Source organism: Saccostrea echinata, unplaced genomic scaffold (genome assembly GCF_033153115.1).
Source record: "Saccostrea echinata isolate AGI-Se365-2 ecotype Australia unplaced genomic scaffold, CSIRO_AGI_Sech_v1 ptg000017l, whole genome shotgun sequence".
NCBI classification, from domain to species: domain Eukaryota; kingdom Metazoa; phylum Mollusca; class Bivalvia; order Ostreida; family Ostreidae; genus Saccostrea; species Saccostrea echinata.
Window position 1 is genome coordinate 7,776,548 of NW_026889766.1, and position 19,770 is coordinate 7,796,317.

Sequence of the window (19,770 nt, forward strand, 5' to 3'; positions counted from 1 at the left end):
CTTGAAACTTTCAGGGATGATAGATTGTGACCCGTAGATGTGAGAAACCTGTTTAGGTTTTGTTGCCCTGACGTCCGTTGTTCACCGGGAGTAGTTTAAAAATATGCAAATTTCTCTTTTTCTCTTTTTGAAATGTTTATAATAGAGGCAACTAGACTGTTTCGAGTCATATTATTTCCATAGGAAGTCATTTTCTCCAAACCGGAAGTAGTCGAAAAAATGCTTATTTTTCCGCGAAACTTTGAGGGATGATTCCTCCACACTCTGTGAGGAGTTAAAATTCATTTGAAGTACTTCTGTTCATACCGCAAGTGAATGAAAAAGACCGAAATTGTTTGAAATTGATATATTTCACTCTTTAATGTGTTGCTAAACATATTTTGAAGAATTGATATGAATATTTTTTTTCATTCAAAGTTGTTTTACTTTCTTTTATCAATCAAAATTTCCCAATCAAGATCTTATCAGAAATCTAACGGAAGACCTACTTGTTGCTCGTAAGGAGATCTCATCTAGTTTTTCTTCTTCTTCCTGGTAATTTTTTTTTCCTGGAGTGATTTCGGAAACTACTCATCCGATTGAAGGGAAACCTTTTTAGGGTTAATAGGCATGTTATGAAGATGTGCGGAACGAAGGTCTTTTGCTTGCACGTGCTTGTGTGTGCAATGAGTAAAATTACCAATATACTTGATATGGCTGTAACTTATATATTTTTAGATGAAATGCCAAAATATATAGATATATTAGTTGTCTTTACAAGATGACATGGTCAAATTAGCATGAACTCACGCACATTTACGTGCGCTTTATTCTGATTGGCTGAAACAAATATATCAATGTCCTTTTTTAGACAAAGTACTCTGATATTTGGAACATAGGTTTATGTGATATGGTTCTACACTATGTTATATGTGGAAATTAAAAAAAAAAAACGAATATGCAAGTGAGTTGTACTTTGATTGGCTGAAAATTTAAATAGGTATCACTTCTTTAATTTTCAACAAAAGAGGATGACATTTAGAATATAGAAAGGTATAATGGATTCCTACTATATGCTACTATCATAATTAAATGTAAGGACATGCATACACGTATGCTGAAATCTGATTGGCTAATACTTTATAGGTTGCATTCTCTGTTTTTTCAAAGAAATACTTTGAAACTTAAAACATTGGTATATATTATAAGGCACTATAAGAATATATGTCTGAGAAATCGACAAAACACGTGCGAGTACGCATGCTGAAATCCGATTGCAAGTATTTTTATCTTTCTTAGTTTTTAACGAAAGAAGACGAAAATGTAAATAATACGTCCCTACATTATGAATTCATCATATATGAATACAAGGACATGCATTCGCTTGTACTGAATTCTGATTGGTTAATAATCAGGTTGCTGTAACTTTCAACATTTCCAGTGAAATTTAAAATGTAGCTCCTTATTATTGCATACTATGAGATGATGTTTTTGGAAATTTTAGAAATTTGTGCAAACAAGTGTATGAAATCTTATTGGCTTTATGCTTATTTTGCTATATGTGCATTGCATTTTCCCCAAAATACGTTGGAAACTAAGCTTTAAAAGTCTATAATACAAAGACTTTGTCTGATTTAATGAAGCTTATAAGGAATGAGACACCGAAAAGGAGTTGGGGAGCGGTTAGGGAACATCTGTAACGGTCTCCGTTACAATTAGAACTAGTTTTGATATGAAATTTTGTTTTATAAAATCATTAGTCTACTACCGTAAAGGCAAAAAGAATTCATAAAAAATATAAAACAGTCATTTATTGATCAACAGTAAGGTCACCTAATCGGAGAGACGTTAATATATAAAATAAAGAATGTCACATGATCAAACAAACCATTCACACAAAATACACAACAGAAACAAACCCAGCGAACGTGTTAGATTGGCAATGCGCGCCGATTATTTTCAAATTAAAAATGTAACATCTTTGACACCATGCTTCTTTTTTTTCGGGGGGGGGGGGGGTTAATTTAGTACCCAATGAGTACATTTATGCCCTCTTACTTTACCTTCACACAATGTGAACACTTAATATGTTGAAAATGTATTTCATTGACCAAATAATTATTGATCATCTATCCATACATGCAATCGGAACAGAAAAAAAAAAAAATATCTAACAAAAAATATTCCGACTACATGCAACTATCCAATTCACATTAAGAAGGCCAATACAAAAGATATAGCAAGATGCAATGAAAGTACTTCAAAACATAACCAATCAAAAGCATACTTCCTCTTCATACAATTGTCATATTTAAGTTAGCAAATTACTCTGAATCTGTCTTGACACAATTGACAGACAAACATGTAAATTTACACATATGAAAGTACATATCTATTACCAATATTCCATGTCAGTCAAGAAAAAGGAAATTTACAAGTTACATGTATGAAACTAACAATAATCAAATAATGGGCAAAGGCAGGGTCCATCAGGGAAGGAGAGTTGGAAAACAACGCTTTTGAATAAATTACTCTCTAAAATCTTAAACTTCTGTCAGGATTATGTTTCACAAAAGGCAAAGCTATATTTTAGCCAAACAAAATTAGGAATCTCTTAGGGGTAACGTACGGGCATTTGTTAAAAATAATTGATGCTCATCATCGGTAACAAGATATAATACGTACAGTTGTCAGCATGAAAGCATTTATTACATAAATTGCTTATCCGTGAACAACATTATACGAGGGTTGTTCGAAAAGTTCGTGGACGATGTCACTTTTCGTTATACTACTTTCAAGAAATTTAAAATAAGCTCATTATCATATGTAACAATATTTGTTTTGGTGATATGTGACGTTTCGTTTCATTCGATTTAATAAATATCAATTTACTTTATTATAACTCAACATGTTTGATAACCCCGGAGCACACTTAACAACATTATAACGTCAAAAATATAGCGTCATGATATATTAAAATATTCTCTCTATAGATTTCAGACAGACTAGTCCAATATCTGCTCATTAAAATTATGTCTCCATAAATTAAAATTTATTTTGCTAACAATTGTTCCAGTGGCATAATTTTGTTTGTCAATGTTTTTAACCGCTTAGCCATGCTTTCTCAAGATCAGTAACCGTGAAGTGCCTTTCTCTTTCCAAGACTTTACTAACTGAACTTTTTTGGTAAGATTTTTACAGATAAGCCGTTTTCTCAAGATCTTCCTCGTCTAGTCCAGAATCTATATCATTCAAATACCGCCTGTCCCATGCACTCACACACATTTATGACTTGCTTTTCAGATATTTCATGCTTCTTATTACATTTTTGAGATTTTATTCTGACGTTTTCCAGGATTACCTATCTTCAGAAATTGATTTCTTTTCCACGAAGCAAACTATTAGTTCATAATTTGGAATATGAAACGATGTAACAATTCTCAATTTGATCGTCTAGATTTTTTTTTTGGTTTTGAGCCATTTTAAAGGGGATATGACTACAAACATTAATTTGTGTATTGTTTGTAAATTACTAAACCTTGACTTGCTCCGCGAACCAATTTTCGCAGTTTTTAATTACTAATAAGTTCGAAATAAATCCTGATATTTTTATGATTTTTAATACAAATCATTTGATTTTACTGTTAAAATATTTCTACCAAATTTGAATATAATTTGACGTTAAAATAAGAAAAAGATAGGACAGAAGTCCACGAACTTCTCGAACAACCCTCGTATTTACATAGTTCAGGTGCAAACATCTTGTAGAACTCTTGTTCATGATATCTTTTCCGACTTAATAGATTTGAAATTTGAAATCTATTCATCAGAAAAAAAAAGAACTTACTGTCCAAATTCTTTTTTCTACCGAATACTTTTATTTTTATTTACAGATAACATTGCATTTGGAAAGAGTGCCTGGCAACAGCATCCATATGGGGAAATTTTGTTGTTTTCTTTTTCACGTCAAGATGTTCCTGATTGGAAGTCGGCTACATGGCGAAGATCACGATTTCCAGTTCGGTATTATTATAGTACGGAACATTGGAAAGCGTATAAAGCAGTGGATGGAGCATTTACAGACCTGTCTGCTAATGGTTATCAATGTACGGTATCGGAAAATGCAAAACAAACTGCAACTTTGTGGGTGGATCTAGGGAGAATACTCAGTATACGTTATATTACTATATACTATAGGACGGAGAATGAGGAATGGGGTACTGCATTTATTTAGCTTGGTATATTGACTATAAGAAATTAGGATGCTTCATATATTTATTTCAAGTGCATGCTATTATTATAAATATTTTTTTTTAAATTGAGACAGGCTACTGACAGATAAATGTTAGTTAGATTTGGAAAAAAAATTAAAAGTCCTCATTTCATAAATACTATGGTTGTCATAATAACCTTTTAGCAAAGTAACTTATCATGGGGTTCGTATTTGGACAATAATTCTCCACACTAATAGTTAGGCCATTCTTTTTTATACTAAATTGACTTTTCTCTTGTACAATAGCTGTAGGAATAGCTGTGGGAAATAGAGTTACCATTCTTGATTATAATCCTTGATACATATAATCACATTTGCGCATGAATCTATAAAATACTTCAAGATTTTTATTTTATTTAAAACATTTATTTTTTAAAACAAAATGCACAATTATGAACTTTAAAAAAATGTTAATACATGTAAAAATTTACGTCTGTCAATTAAGAAAATCGTTTTTAACTAAAACAATAAAGAGAATCAATATAGAAGCATCAGAAAAAAAAAGTTAAAGAACCCACCACACATTATCAATGGCTTATTTTTTTTAAACAGATTTCTCTAATCAGTATACAAAACGATTTCTTGGATTCTCGGTTCATATATCAAACTCAACCAATAGAGAGGATGGGATTCTTTGTTTTAAGGACACAAATTACACAAGAGCTACAATACCAAACCCTGCTAAAATAGAATGCTTAAAATATGGACGATATGTGATATATTACAATGAGAGAATCCAGGGAGTTACATACCCTGACGGATATTCCAAGTACGCATTCAACGAGCTCTGTGAACTTCAAGTTTACGGTAAGAGGGCAAAGCATATTATTGATATACATGTATAATGACAAATTTATCTTGCTTTCATAAAACACTACATAACAGTCATGTATTAAACTTTGCAGAAAAAGCGAGTTGTTAAATTTTTTCCAGAAAAATTAAACGTTGAACATCCAACGTAAAACAATCTGCATTTAGTATATCTTGTAATTTTTTATCATTGCTTAAAAAAAATCTGCTTTAACATTGTACATCATTTTCTTTTTAAAAGTCCTTGATGATATTAAGCCACTTTCACAAAAACTCCCAGAAAATTGCGGATCATTTCAAAATCAATCTTATCCGGAAATCTTTAAAATAATACTGATATGTTCGTCACATGTGTTGTTCGAGGAAAAATTTTACCAGCATGCCCTGATATATTTCGATTTATATGCATATTTCAGAAATTTAGAGTTGACACCATTTTCATAAAAAAACTTTTTAATGAATCTTCTGTGTTGCGCCTTTTTACTCTTTAATATTGGAATTTTAAAATAGCAGGAAAATATAACGGTACATGAAATTTTGAATAGAAAGATCACTAAGAGGTCTTGTTTATTGTCTATTGCTTTTAATTACGCGAAATCCATGTAGATTCGTGAAATCTTACATCATTAAACTATTCCTAATTCTGTTTCTTAATCTAAGATTTGTTCGATTAATATCATGATATTTGTAGAACTAAACATTTTTATTAGCACTATGTGATCTACGCTGCGTATTCTAAGCTCACGAAATTCATATGAGTTTTACATGGCAAACAAAATTAGTACGAAAATTTGAGATGTTTATTTGGCCCTTTGTGGATTTCTGTTAAGTTTCAAATAAATAATATAAATAAATAAATAAACAAACAAAAAATAAATAAATAAAAATAAATGAATGAATGAATAAATAAATAAATAAAATGAAATGTTCTCTTCAAGCGGACATTAAATGAAAATCTTGTAGGTTTAATATTTCTACAAGAAGAATAAATAATCTTGCATTAAGCTAATGATTCTTATTATGAAAATTGCTATGTAGGTTCTTATTTATTAATTGATGTTTAACAAGGATGTCCTACCTCGGGAGTTTTTGGAGAAAACTGTAATGTTCCCTGTCCACAGAATTGTCAGGAGGGGCATTGTAACATCGTGGATGGAACGTGTCTTGGATGTGTTGCTGGTTACAAAGGTTCCCGATGTGAAGAAGGTACGTATTTAAAAACCATTTGGTCTTTCCACGGGTTCGTGTTTTGCCCTGTTATAGATTTTTTTTCTATTTATAGATTCATGAGATTGCTTCAATAAAAAAGCCATAAAAATATTCACCTTTATACTTACGTTAGTTCTATACGAAGTAAAGTAAAAATGAAAACCATATGATTGCTAAAAAGATCAAGCACTTTCAGTCATCTAATAAATGCATGTCCTTACTTATTTTCTAGTATTACAAACTTTCTTCTGCTCGGGTATGTTAAGGCTACACCCAGATATTTTACTTGCCTATACAATATGGCTTCATAGTAAGTTGTATAACGTGAACTTTAGATATAATGATTTCTTCATATCTGTATTTAAAGTTTAATTTCAAGTCCAAGAAATAAAAGAAAACATTCAAAAACATACTAAAAACTAAATCTTGTCGTCATGGGGTGGTATAAATAGCTAAGTATTTATCGCAGGGGTTAAATGCCAATTCCATGACGTCATAACTATTGATCGAATATTTGCCAAGTGAAAATTAAATGTGACGAGAATTCATGTAAACAAACATATGAAATGAGAGTTTTAAAGCATAAACCGTGATTGTCATGTGTGATTCACAAGGAATTGTAAATTAAGATTCAGGTACGCTAATTTATTCTCGTCATATTTTCTTATAATGATAACAGGCAGTGTTTTGAAATTCCGATCAGCCTTTCCTCCGTCCTTCTATAACAACAAAAATGCAATTTTTAAAGTTCAACACTACGCTGCATACTTTAAAGCATAATTGTTGTTTGTATCGAAAGCTTGTGTTCTATAGTACTTGGAAAGCGCTGCTAGAATCGTGTGATTAACATGAATTGGTGACAATTCCTTGATCGTATGTACAGAATGCAAAAAAAAAAAAAAAAAAAAAAAAGTGGTAAGGTTTCATGCGAAACTTTGGAATTTTTTTTTTCTGTGTCGGGAAAGTAGGATTCTAGCAGCACTTTCATTACTTTGCAATGTTTTTTACATAATTATTTTCACAAAAATAAATGAATTATTCCCGGGGTAGTGTTGAACTTTTCACTTTTTCATTAAGACAATTTTTCTATTTATAGACGTCAGGTGATGACGTTGTAGTTGAGGGCTTCTTTTAGCCTAAATAATTAAACTATAGGATTGTTTATAGATCAAAAACTTATAGTCATGCATTAATTCTATGCTGCTATTTAATTAATGCATACTTTCTTCTTTTGGGAAACAAATCCTTCCCTCACAGTGGATTTTTTTTTTAATTTCGAACGTAGAATCGCTACCAAAGTTAATAGTTAAAAAAATTCAAGTTATCATTATTTATGTAAAGATTTCAATGAAGCATTGAATCATTATTTTTCGAAAGATGTTATCTCATAACTGCAACAGTGTATGCAAACAAATTGAGTAACGCGCGTTAGCTAAATGTATATATTTACATTTTTAACTCTTTCCCTGTCTGCAAACGTGATTTGTATTTCAAAATCCCTGAATTATCCTTCGGATAAATTTCAATCAATTGATGATTGGTTGCAAGAACTACAACAGTTTACTTCTTTAATTGTAGCTTGAAATGTGTACGGCGTTCAACTTTTGTGACATAAAAATAAAAATCATTACTTAACCTTTTGAACTCCCTGCCGTGTTTTTTTTTTTGTTTTTTTGTTTTGAATACCGCAGCTTTCCAAACACTTTATGAGCAAAATTCATGTGGAATGTAAATAATCATTACTTGAAATAAAATCATTACTTAACCTTTTGAACTCCCTGCCGTGTTTTGTTGTTTTGAATACTGCAGCTTTCCAAACACTTTATGAGCAAGATACACGAGGAATGTAAATAATTTTCAATTGCAGAATATTTTTATATAATTTTCAGAATGCGGTAATGGTACGTATGGCCTTGAGTGTAACATGACCTGTGGTAACTGTAGTAACGGAGTACAATGTGATCATGTGAACGGAAGTTGTCTAAATGAAGTTGAAGAAAATACATGTAGATATGAAGAAAGTAGGTATTGTTTATACGATTGAATTTAAAACATTAAATTTAAACAAAATAATCATCAAAGAACATTTTGAAATGAGAAGTTAAATTTTCAAAAGCACGATTGTTGGAGTGAAATATACATGTAGTTATCAATTAAATGCTGATATATGAAACGTCTCTCATGTTTCAAAGGTAATAAAATATGTTATTATAATCACATTTCATTATTATGTAATTAAGTTGTTTTCATCGACTATGAATCAATAATTCAAATATTTGATTAATTTCGAATTCTTCAATCTATAATTTTTCATATATACAAGAGAAAAAGAGTAACAATCCAATCTCTTGAAATAAATATACTCAAGCTTGACCTTTGTGTCATTTCAAACTTACAATACATTTATAGTCATACAATTAAATGCTTCACATAGTTCTATATTTCACTGTGAAATCACAAGTTTTCGTGGGGGTCACATTTGTGTCATTTTCGAGGTACTATAGTACTAAGGCACAACAGATTTATGCACACCACGAAATGTAAAATGTCATATAATATAAGTAATCAACACTTCTTCATCCATGAAATCAAAACCCTACGAACCCATACTTTTTTCAAACCACGGAAATTTGACCATAAGCAAATATGTGATTTTACAGAATTTTCTTTATTATTTCGATTTGTGCAATGAAATAAGGCATGAATATTCTAACAAAATAACCTTTCTATAGGCATAGTAATGTTTGACTTCCATTTCTGTTAGTGTATAAACATGACCTCTCAAATTAATTGCGCCAGTATTTAGACAAATATGGACATCTTAGTAGAATGTATGAATTAAATATCTTCGCTTAAGCACTTATGTAATCAACGGTAAAATACCGTATATCCGGTTTTTTTTCGCGATGATCTAATTTTCGCATTTTTCGCGATCATTTTTATTCGCAAAAAATAAAACACGCAGAAATTATATCGGTTAATGTGTGCCATAAAAACGTTACAATTTTTTTTTAAATCGCAAAAAATATTTACGCAAAAAAAAAACTACAAATATACCCCTTTGTAGCAAAATTTGCAACACGCGAAAAAACCGGATATACGGTAGGCCCTATATATAGATAAAGGTCCTTTTAACAAATACAATATAAAATGATGTAAAATATCGATTTCTAGTTTTAAAGAATAATGAAGAAGTCTGAACAAAAACTATGATAGCTTACTGATTTTGCTTTGAAATATATTTTGTCTTATAAAAAACATTAGCTATGACACAGAGATATCGGGTAGTTCGAATTTTGAATATGATAATAAACTTTAATAGCGTTGTTCCTTTTTTCTACGTTTATTATAAATATGAATTGATATAAACATGCATGTATTTTAATTCATTTGATATTTACCTTTGACGAAGAACAAGAACATCATGAAAGGGACAAAATATTAAACCCATAAATAAATGTATGAGCAGTTGAATTTTCTGATTTCTATGTTAACTTTATTAAGCCTTAGCATGTGCTGGAAATTAAAATGCTTTTTATTCTTTGACTTCTCATTCAGTACATTTTGTTAAAAAATATATATTGTTTTAAACCTTTACTGCTGCAATAATTGATATAACTGACAGCATATTACATGTTCCCTTGGATTACAAGTCAAACTCTCATTGCTTTAAACGTGCGCGTGACTGTCATACATGTATATACATGTACATGTAGTTCTCGATCTGTCTGCGAGGTACATACGGGGTTTTAACAGACGCAATGCTTAATCAATAATCGATATGAGATATATATCACTTTCTGTAATATTTCATTTTTACATAAATGATCGTTCAATCGAGAAAAGAAAACTTTGAAGTTTAACAGTAACAAAACATTAAAAGTAAAAAAGTCTTCAAGATCATTTAAGATTAATTGACGGTAAAAGGTGCGATTGAGAATTTTTAATAGTTAAACTGTTGGAATCGGGTAAAATGATGAGATGTTTGGGCACATAACAGAGTTCGATGATCGTCTTGTTACTTCGTCCCACACACATGGATGATCGAGAAAAAATCCTTCATGAGTTTTGTTACTGACTGTATACTAAAATAGTTCGAGTTGATCCTCCTCAGAGATATTAGAAAGATCAACCCGATATATCTCTGCAGGTAGTCAGTTAAAAACCTATAGGTAAGAATAAAAACTTCTTGGGTGTTGAGAGAAAAAAAAGCCAAATAATATATTTAAAAAAAAGAAAGAAAAAAAAAAAAACAAAGAAACAAATAGACAAAAAAAAAAACTCTACACCGGTTATCTTGATAAACAAAGAAGAGGGAACGCATTCACCGTAGACGGAAGAACATGTAACTTCATCATTCTTCATTTACGTAAGTATCACTTTTCCACCTATTCTCTTCTCTTATAGTATATAAGTAAGCTTAACATGTATTAACGGTGCAAGTTTATGCAAATTATTATATTGAAAGGCCTCTCATTTCCGGCATTTGGAACATTTCCCTCCAAACATCCCTCCAAGAAACTTTTTTCTAGAGTATACTGAAGACACTGATGACAAAACCTAGGATGTTTCAAATGTGTACATAAAAGAAGATGAAGAACTATTATAATAGCTATTTGCAAATCGCTTCTAAATATGAATAGGGCGTCACTTAACGTATATAATTGCATATGATTATATATTAAGTCTGCACTCCCATACAGTGTCACTTATTTCATGGCAGTTAATCATTTAATTATGAGGGACTTGTATTAAATTTTGAAACACAGTGCTTCAAGATATACTTACATTTAATGTTATACATTTCCAAAAGAAAAGAAAAATTAACTTCCTCGAATGATAACGTTATGTGTACTTCACTAGAAGAAATCATTTAACAATATTTCTCATTTTTTTTTGTTTTGTTTTGTTTTGTTTTTGTTTTTGTTTTTTTTTTTTCACTTTTGGAAAGTATTTGAAAGAACGAACTTATATCAGATAATTCACACATTCATGAAAGTTCTCATATACCTCAACAAAATATTTTTTTTATCATAACAATTTAAAAAGGTAAATGAATGAAGATCAATATTTTTCTTCTTTCAAAGTTAATAGATAAAATATGAAATCAATGAACAGCAATCAATATCAAAAGTCCATTGAAATGAATGACATTGTTTTTACCCTTTATATACACGGGACTTCAATTATCAGACAGGGTGTCCTTGTGCTATTCTCTAAAAACTTATCTATTTTGGTAGATACAGAAAGAATAATGTTGAATTATGTTAGCCAACCTGCGAAGGAGGCTAAAACCATACCTGAAATGTTGTAAATGCTGTAACAGATTCACTAGGATCTGTGAAATTGTTACGCTTGCTGGAATGGAACGCTCGGTGAGATAGGTGTTTTATTCAATTTACTTTATTTTTAAATTCTAAAAAAATATCGATACATATAAAGGAGTTATATTACATTTTTTTCTTCTTTTCTCTGACAGCTTGATCATTTAGAAGACACAGAAGAAATTGTGTTGGAGTCAATAAACCAAACTGTAAAGGAGGCTGTTACAGATTTACTGTGAGCTTCGTTGTTATCCTGGATAGAAAGAATATGTGAGAACGGTATCTCTTTTTCAAAAATTATTAATTTTAACCATGAAAATTCATTTTACTTTTCTTAAGAGTTAACACATTTTTAAGCCATACATGTACTTCCAAATACTCTTTTTTGTTTTCTTTAATTGTTTTTTATAAAAATGTAGTCAAGACAGAAAGTGAATTTGATAAAATCAAATTCTCTTATAACATTACTATTAAAGATGAAGTTAAAATGCAATGCATTTTGAAAGTTGTAATAAAACTTGCAACTTTGGTACGAAGTGTGTTTCTTTAATTATAACCTTACGTGAGGAATTATTGTTTTCTAGAGATTTTTGCATGTATTCTACGAAGTTTCACACTTTTCTCACTAAAAACAGCAACCTGATGCTCTAGCTTAAGAAAAAAAAAAATAGATTGGACAGATGTTCGTGCGGCAATCTCAATTAAATTATGAAACTTCAAATTTTCTAGAAATTGTATGGTGAAAAAGGCAATAGTCCGTGCAGATCATGTTTGAATCAGAAGCAATTTCGCCACATTAATAAGGTTTGTTTTAAAGAGTTCGACAAAGGTTATGGAGAAGAAACATTTACTGAAGGTAAAAGTTTATTTATTTGACTTAAACCAAAAAGTACACATCTTTTGTTATTATCAGTGCAAAAATGAGATAAAACCCTTTTATTTAAGAATAAGTTTTTATGTTCGAGTTTATTGATTGTAATCCAGAGGCTTTCATATATGTTTTCATCACAGCATGGACAATGTAATGAAAAGAACCTAAGTGTAAAGAAAAATGAATCACAGACAAACATTTCCTTAGCATAATTAATAAGACTTATTATTATATACCCAAGTGTGTATCACTCAATTTTACTGTAGATTTCGTACAATCACGTGACGGTGTGATCCGACTTTCCGGATCACCACACTGTGGTTTTCTGAATCCATATCACCCCTCTCTGAAACTGATGACGTAGTACACAGAAACATGACGTTATTTTTCATGCGCATTAAAAAGTTCCTTGAAAAATGCTTTGTTTAATGGAAAAATCTTATATAATTGATCTCAAAAGTTTTTTTAAAACTATATTTTGCTAGTTGTAAGGGAGGGTATATAATAAATTTATCATTATAACAGTAACTTGATCCGAAGAGCCGTATCACGTCTCGTTGACAGGCGCGGATCATCAGATCAAACTCGACGCTTCGCGTCTCGTTTGATCTGATGATCCGCGCCTGTCAACTCGACGTGATACGACTCTTCGGATCAAGTTACTATTATAATAATGTATATGTATTAATAACTTAAATTCAGTTTTACCCCAGTATATAGAATGCCTTGAAGTTACAACTGCCAGAACACCTGTAACATTAATTTACAAGATGATGTGACAGGGTAACTGGGGAATGTACGAGGGTCGTTCAATAAATAATGCAATAGGTCATCTAAAAGTAAGAAAAGTACGTAATACATATGCTAAACATTTTCAACCCCTCAAAACATTCCCCGTTATACTTTAAAATTGTCTTAAGTCCTTGAACCCATGACAAGAAAACCTCAGCATACCCATCTTTAGGGATACCCTAAAGACACTGAAGAAATTCACTTTTCATGACATATCTAATATTGTACAATCTTCCTTTGATTGTTTTCATGCATTTTTGGAATAAAAGATCTCAAAATGGCTGAGATCTAGCGAATATGGGTGATGGCAAAGCTCTGTAAACTTTCTTTTCTTCAGAATTTCACTTATTTCTGTGCTTATTTGCAACAGCGTTGCTAGGTGCAAGAAAATTACACTTGGGGCGGTATTTGAACCTCCTTTGCATGAAATCTGTTTACCTTTCCTCAGTGCAATTTAAACATAAACGTTACCATTGATGGTCCTTCTTTTGGGTGTATGTACATGTTTTACTGGACCTCTTGAAAAAAAAAATGAAAACTAATAAAACATGCTTGGAGTCCTTGTTTGGTTTTACAATGATAAGAAAGATAGCTTTTTCTTTGATTCCACATTTTATTATTGATCTTCCTTTTTGACCATAAAAAGTGCACCCATGTTTCGTCTTTCATCATGCAAAATTAACAAATCTTGTATTTTGTTAAAATATATGTTTTTAAATAGACCGTTGACACATTTAATGCGTATTTTTCTCTTAGGCAATTTTATGAAAATAAGGCACCTATCTGATAGAAATATTATAATATTCATTTTCGTTGTTAGAATTCTACAAAATGTTATGACGATGAAACGCTGAGTGTTCTAACAATGTATTCGAATGTAAATCTGACAATTTCAGATATCATATTGTACATAGCACCGATATTTTTTCTTGCCCCTACAAACTGCAATCGAACAGTTACACTTACATATTTTAACTCTTCTTTTTACTTTTGAATTTCTGAATCAATCTGAAAACTGTACAGCGTTAAAGACTATTCTTTCCACATATAAAAATCATATCTTTAATATGAGTTTTTCGGCGATTTCTGTAAAGGAGCACTCTTTTCACATACACTCTCATTTTCATCTTCTTGGCAGAGATCGTTTTAAATAGTTTTCAGCTCAGTGTAGTGACCATGAATACTTTAAAAAAGAATTTCTTTGCGAGGACAATAGGAAAAATCATGGGGTTTTCTGTGATTAGGAGATCTTTAATTAAACGTTTCAACTGTGAGAAAAATAAAATTAAATAGATCTACATTTACTTTGATATACTGTTTGTTACATTATTTATTGAACGAAATACACACTCTCTTTGTTTCTTCGGTACTTGAAATCTTTGATTTAAGTGTGAACATTAAACATATGTAATACGTAATGAAACAATTATAAACATAACCAAGGCAAAGGGAATATTGCGATAATACACTTTTTCCCCATTGAGTATTAAACACTCTGGCTAAAATATCGAGAAGACACGAAATTGGAAACTGATATTTACACGTCTTTTTGCATTGTACTCTGAATGAACTGGTTCAAATACTTGTTAAGCAGTCAGATTATTTTAAGTTCATAACATCACTTTCTAAACACTATACTTGTAGTTATTTTAAGGAATCTCATTACACCCACAGTTTATTTTAGATTTCATTACAGCACCACTTATTATGAAGATATCAAATATCTAAATGAAGGTTATGATACGATAAATATTTTTTAGAGATATTTTCAACCTTTTTCTGAGTTTGGTTCAATATTTTACTTCAAGTCTCTTATTGAAAGAATTACAGAAATCTCAGTGTCAGGTGAGGATATCATCATCAGATACGTTATAATCAATTTTATTTTTATTCGAAAAAAAAAATTCTCTAGAAAAGGAATTGATGTGATTTTCTTCTAAATCTGTAAAAAAAAAAATAATTTCGAAAATATGTTATAAATAGACAAAGAATGTACGTTAATGAATTACAAGTGACATATTGAATAAAAATGTCTTAAGGAAATGAAAACAATCTTTAAAAAAATAAATGGAATAAAATGTCCACTTGCGAGGGTTATCTTTCCTAATTTCCCAAGACTCAAAGCATTAAGAACGTTTGAAAAATTTAGAATGAAACTAAAATTTCTAAAATACATATATACTCAAAAAAAAAAAAAAAAAAAAAAAAAAAAAAAAAAAAATATATATATATATATATATATATATATATATATATATATATATATATATATATATATATATATATATATATATATATATATATATATATACAAATCACTAGAGTAAGGTACTGTAATAGCGCAAGACAATTATTATTCATTTCAAAAGGTTCTATCTCCATCCAATGTAAGATTCTTAATAAAATTTGTTTAAATACCTTCTAGATTTCATAAAATCAAGTGTTATGTACAGCCTACCTCAGACAGCAATCTGTCACTAAAGGGAAGTAATCTAACCTGACAGCAAAGATGAATTTTCACTTTGAAAGGATAACTCATATCTATAATCCCTTTCTTTGTGTACGCATAGAATAACATTATAGAACATGAGAAATGGGTTGCTATTAAAAAAAAACATATTCATTAAATATACTTATTATAATACCATTCATAAGCAAATATTGCCATTATTTACGGTAATGAAACTGGATGGAACATACCTAACCTGAAAATATGATAAATATAGAAAAAAAACTATGAACAACAGGGGGGGGGGGGGGTAATCAAATATCAAAACACCGCTTCAATATATTTTTAAAAAAATAGTGACGAAAGTTGCTTCTTCTGTCCAAACTGTAATTTTGCATAGAAATATTTAATTATATTTTGCAACTTTTAATCAATGATACAACTTGCTATAAGCAGAAATACCTCTGCAAATATATTTTTGGTTTTGTTTTGCTTATTTTCATTTTTTTGAAGAATTCACATGTGTGTTTAGATGGGTTTTTCTTAACATTTCAAGTTGTAATTGATCAAATTTTAGTAAAAAATAGCTTTCTCTAAACTTACAAAAAATATATTTTCCTTGTTCGGAGACTGTCATACACCAGGGAAGTATTGTAAAGTAGAATTCATGACTCGGTGTATGGCTTATCTATTCACGGGCTAAATGAATGTCAACAAGTCACAACTTCCGTTGATTTAGAGTTATCGTTCTTTGCCTCCCCCCATTGTTTAGTAGAAATGCTAAACATCTCATGTTTCGTCTATCGTTAAAGCGTTTTAAAGATTTAGATCATCAATAAAGTGAACTTGTACGATTCGTCCCCAGGAGAAAACGGACGAAACAATGGAGGTTTATTTTTCTGTGTGGTACGTCATCAAACAGTGGTGTATTGAGCCTCCTGAAATAAAAGGGGTTTTCTTTTTATTAAAAAAACATTGATTAAATCTTGATACTTATTATCAGAATGAAAAAGCAAGGATGGGAAATGGGAAGAATATATAAATATGGGGGAAACTCACTCCAGGATTTGAAACAATGATTATTTCTTTTGATACGGAGAGCTAGAAGAAGGAAGAAGGGGTGAAAAATAAACAATTTACTAATATTTAGTACTTTATAAAAAAAGAACCATAGATATTTTTTCTAAATTTTAGAGATTTAGATCATCAATAAAGTGAACCTGTACAATTTGTCCCCAGGAGAAAACGGATGAAACAATGGAGGTTTATATTACTAGGTAGTACGTCAGCAAACAGTGGTGTAATGAACCTCCTGAAATAAAAGCTTATTTTTGATTTAAAAAAAAAAAAACATTGATTAAATCTTCATACTTATTATCAGAAAGAAACAGCAAGGATGGGAAATGGGAAGAATGTGTATATAAACGGACGGAAATTGACTCCAGGACTTGAAACAATGATTATTTCTTTTGATACGGAGAGCTAGAACAAGGAAGAAGGGGTGAAAAATAAATAATTTACTAATATTTAGTACTTTATTTTCAGTAACTCCATAAATAAGAAACATAGATATTTCTACTACATGTATATAAGAAATAAACAACGTTATTCGGTGATCATGATGTTATAAACGTAAGAAGCGTGTAAATATGCCAGTAGAGTAATGCTATCCAAAGACATCATGTATATTATTGTAAGACTGATGTCCGTGACTACGTATCCTATCAACTTTGTTACTGTGCACTTGAAAGATTCCAAACACTAACAATATTGTAATTTCAATCATGCAGAAAAGCAGTTTCTAGTTTTTCTTATCCAGTATTCTTCTGTTTGCATACGGAAAGATGTACATGTACTTAAGGATTGATCATTATTAGTTAGTTGATATTTTTTTTCTGGAATATATATGCCGCCCTCCGCCGGCAAGTGGTGGCGTCTCCATAGGAGTGAAAAATTCACGAGAGGGACGTTAAACGACATACAATCAATCAATCTTAAGGGAAAGAAAGATATAAGTACGTTCAATAATATATTCTCCCGATTTTGATTTTTCTCACAATTATCAAAATAATTGAAATTAAACATTGACATTAATATTAAATATTAAGGAAACTGGCGAAATGAAATCTACATCTAGGGTGTATTACATCACAAATGTAGTGCAATTGACTCTATTTTTCTTCGAAAAATAGCTTAATTTAGCATTTTAATGATTTTAACCCTCAATTAGTCTGAGATATCGTAACCCAGTTAATCCTAGATTAGACGTAAATCGTCATTCTATCACTTTGTTGTATCATTAAAAAGATATTCTTGAGATTGTAATTAAAAAGGCGAATAAAAGTAATACGTTTGTTGTAATGGATATACATGAATAAAATGGATATATCTCGATCCTCATGAGACAACTCGATTCTACCTATTATGAAGAGGTAGAAAAACAGGATTTAGTAGCTCTACATGTGAGCATCCAATCAAAAGTTTATTGAATGTATCAAAAACAAAATTTTAGATACGGAAATATACCCGTTTTTAAGCAAGAATAAAATGACAACCGTAAATGTGGGAGTCTGTATTTGCTCTCTGAATACATAAAATTAATAACTAAATACTTGAAACACTTTTAAAGGCCAACGCAACCTCTCAAGACTTCCACCTGGTCGGCCAATGATTTTTCAATGTGGCACGGGAATGAAATGTGATCATTTCCTCGTTCGCATTGTTTAAAAAACAAAATTCATACATCAAAGACACGTCAGATTATGAACAAAAATCAAATTTCTGATAGATCTGGAAAATTTCATCCTGGTTACCTATGATGTGACCAGCAGGTACACCAACATGGAATTTTATGAATTAATTACTATAATCTGTCGATAAAGCATATCTAGAAGACAATACTAATCTGTAATCACCCCGACCTTGCTGTTCTGCTAGAACCTTAAGCTTTTCAACCTCAAGTAACCTGTTTTATGTATCTTCATTTCATATCACAAGAAAGAATTTTAATGATTTTCTCCAGTGTAAATTGTCAGTGTAAAAACTGTGTATGGACATATAGCATTACCAGTTTAGTTGTAATTTGTCAACGAAAATTGACAAAAGCTGTACAAAATGACAATATTCAGAATCAAAAGTGGCGGGCGCTTTCGGCCATCGTACTACTGGCATATTTACACGCTTCTTACGTTTATAACATCATGAGCACTGAATAACGTTGTTTATTTCTTATATACATGTAGTAGAAATATCTATGTTTCTTATTTATGGAGTACTGAAAATAAAGTACTAAATATTAGTAAATTATTAATTTTTCACCCCTTCTTCCTTGTTCTAGCTCTCCGTATCAAAAGAAATATTCATTGTTTCAAGTCGTGGAGTAACTTTCCGTCCGTTTATATACACATTCTTCCCATTTCCCATCCTTGCTGTTTCTTTCTGATAATAAGTATGAAGATTTAATCAATGTTTTTTAAATCAAAAATAAGCTTTTATCTCATGAGGTTTATATATATATATATATATATATATATATATATATATATATATATATATATATATATATATATATATATAATTCAAAAAAGAAAGGCAACGCAGTTTAAAACGTTAGCGCTTTCATTATCATCTTCAGACGTTTTACAAATACATTATAATGTTTTCTTGATTTTAAATGTCCAACAGAACTATCAGTACTTTAAAAATCATTCTCCATAATTGAGTCTGACAGCTAGCTATAAAATGCTTGCAGTATGTTCACACCTCTGAAACCAAATCCAACATACATGTGTTTATATTACTAACTGGAGAACATGGGAAGGTTATACTCTGTGTGAAAGTTTTGTCAGAAATCAAATTAAATCAAACTGTTAAGACTGGGTTTAAATTTTTGAATGGAAAGCATCTGTATTATCTTTGTTTCATATGCTTTCCAATACAGAATTGTACACAAAAGTTACTGAAATCCAGGATAAAAAAAACATGCAAAAAATTAAGAAATTCTTACAAAAACACCCCTCGGCATTAACAGAGAATGAGTGAGATTTTGTAACTGACTTTGACT

General features: G+C 30.4%; 1 protein-coding gene across 1 annotated transcript in view; it reads left to right on the forward strand.

The window, feature by feature from the left end:
• The window catches only part of LOC133189314 (multiple epidermal growth factor-like domains protein 10), a 61,580-nt gene that overhangs the window by 9,930 nt on the left and 31,880 nt on the right, over window positions 1-19,770 (forward strand). The window contains exons 2-4 of the mRNA XM_061324707.1: window positions 3,873-4,196; window positions 4,805-5,059; window positions 6,131-6,268. Coding sequence (XP_061180691.1) covers window positions 3,873-4,196; window positions 4,805-5,059; window positions 6,131-6,268 — 717 coding nt within the window. The remainder of the gene's footprint in view (window positions 1-3,872; window positions 4,197-4,804; window positions 5,060-6,130; window positions 6,269-19,770) is intronic.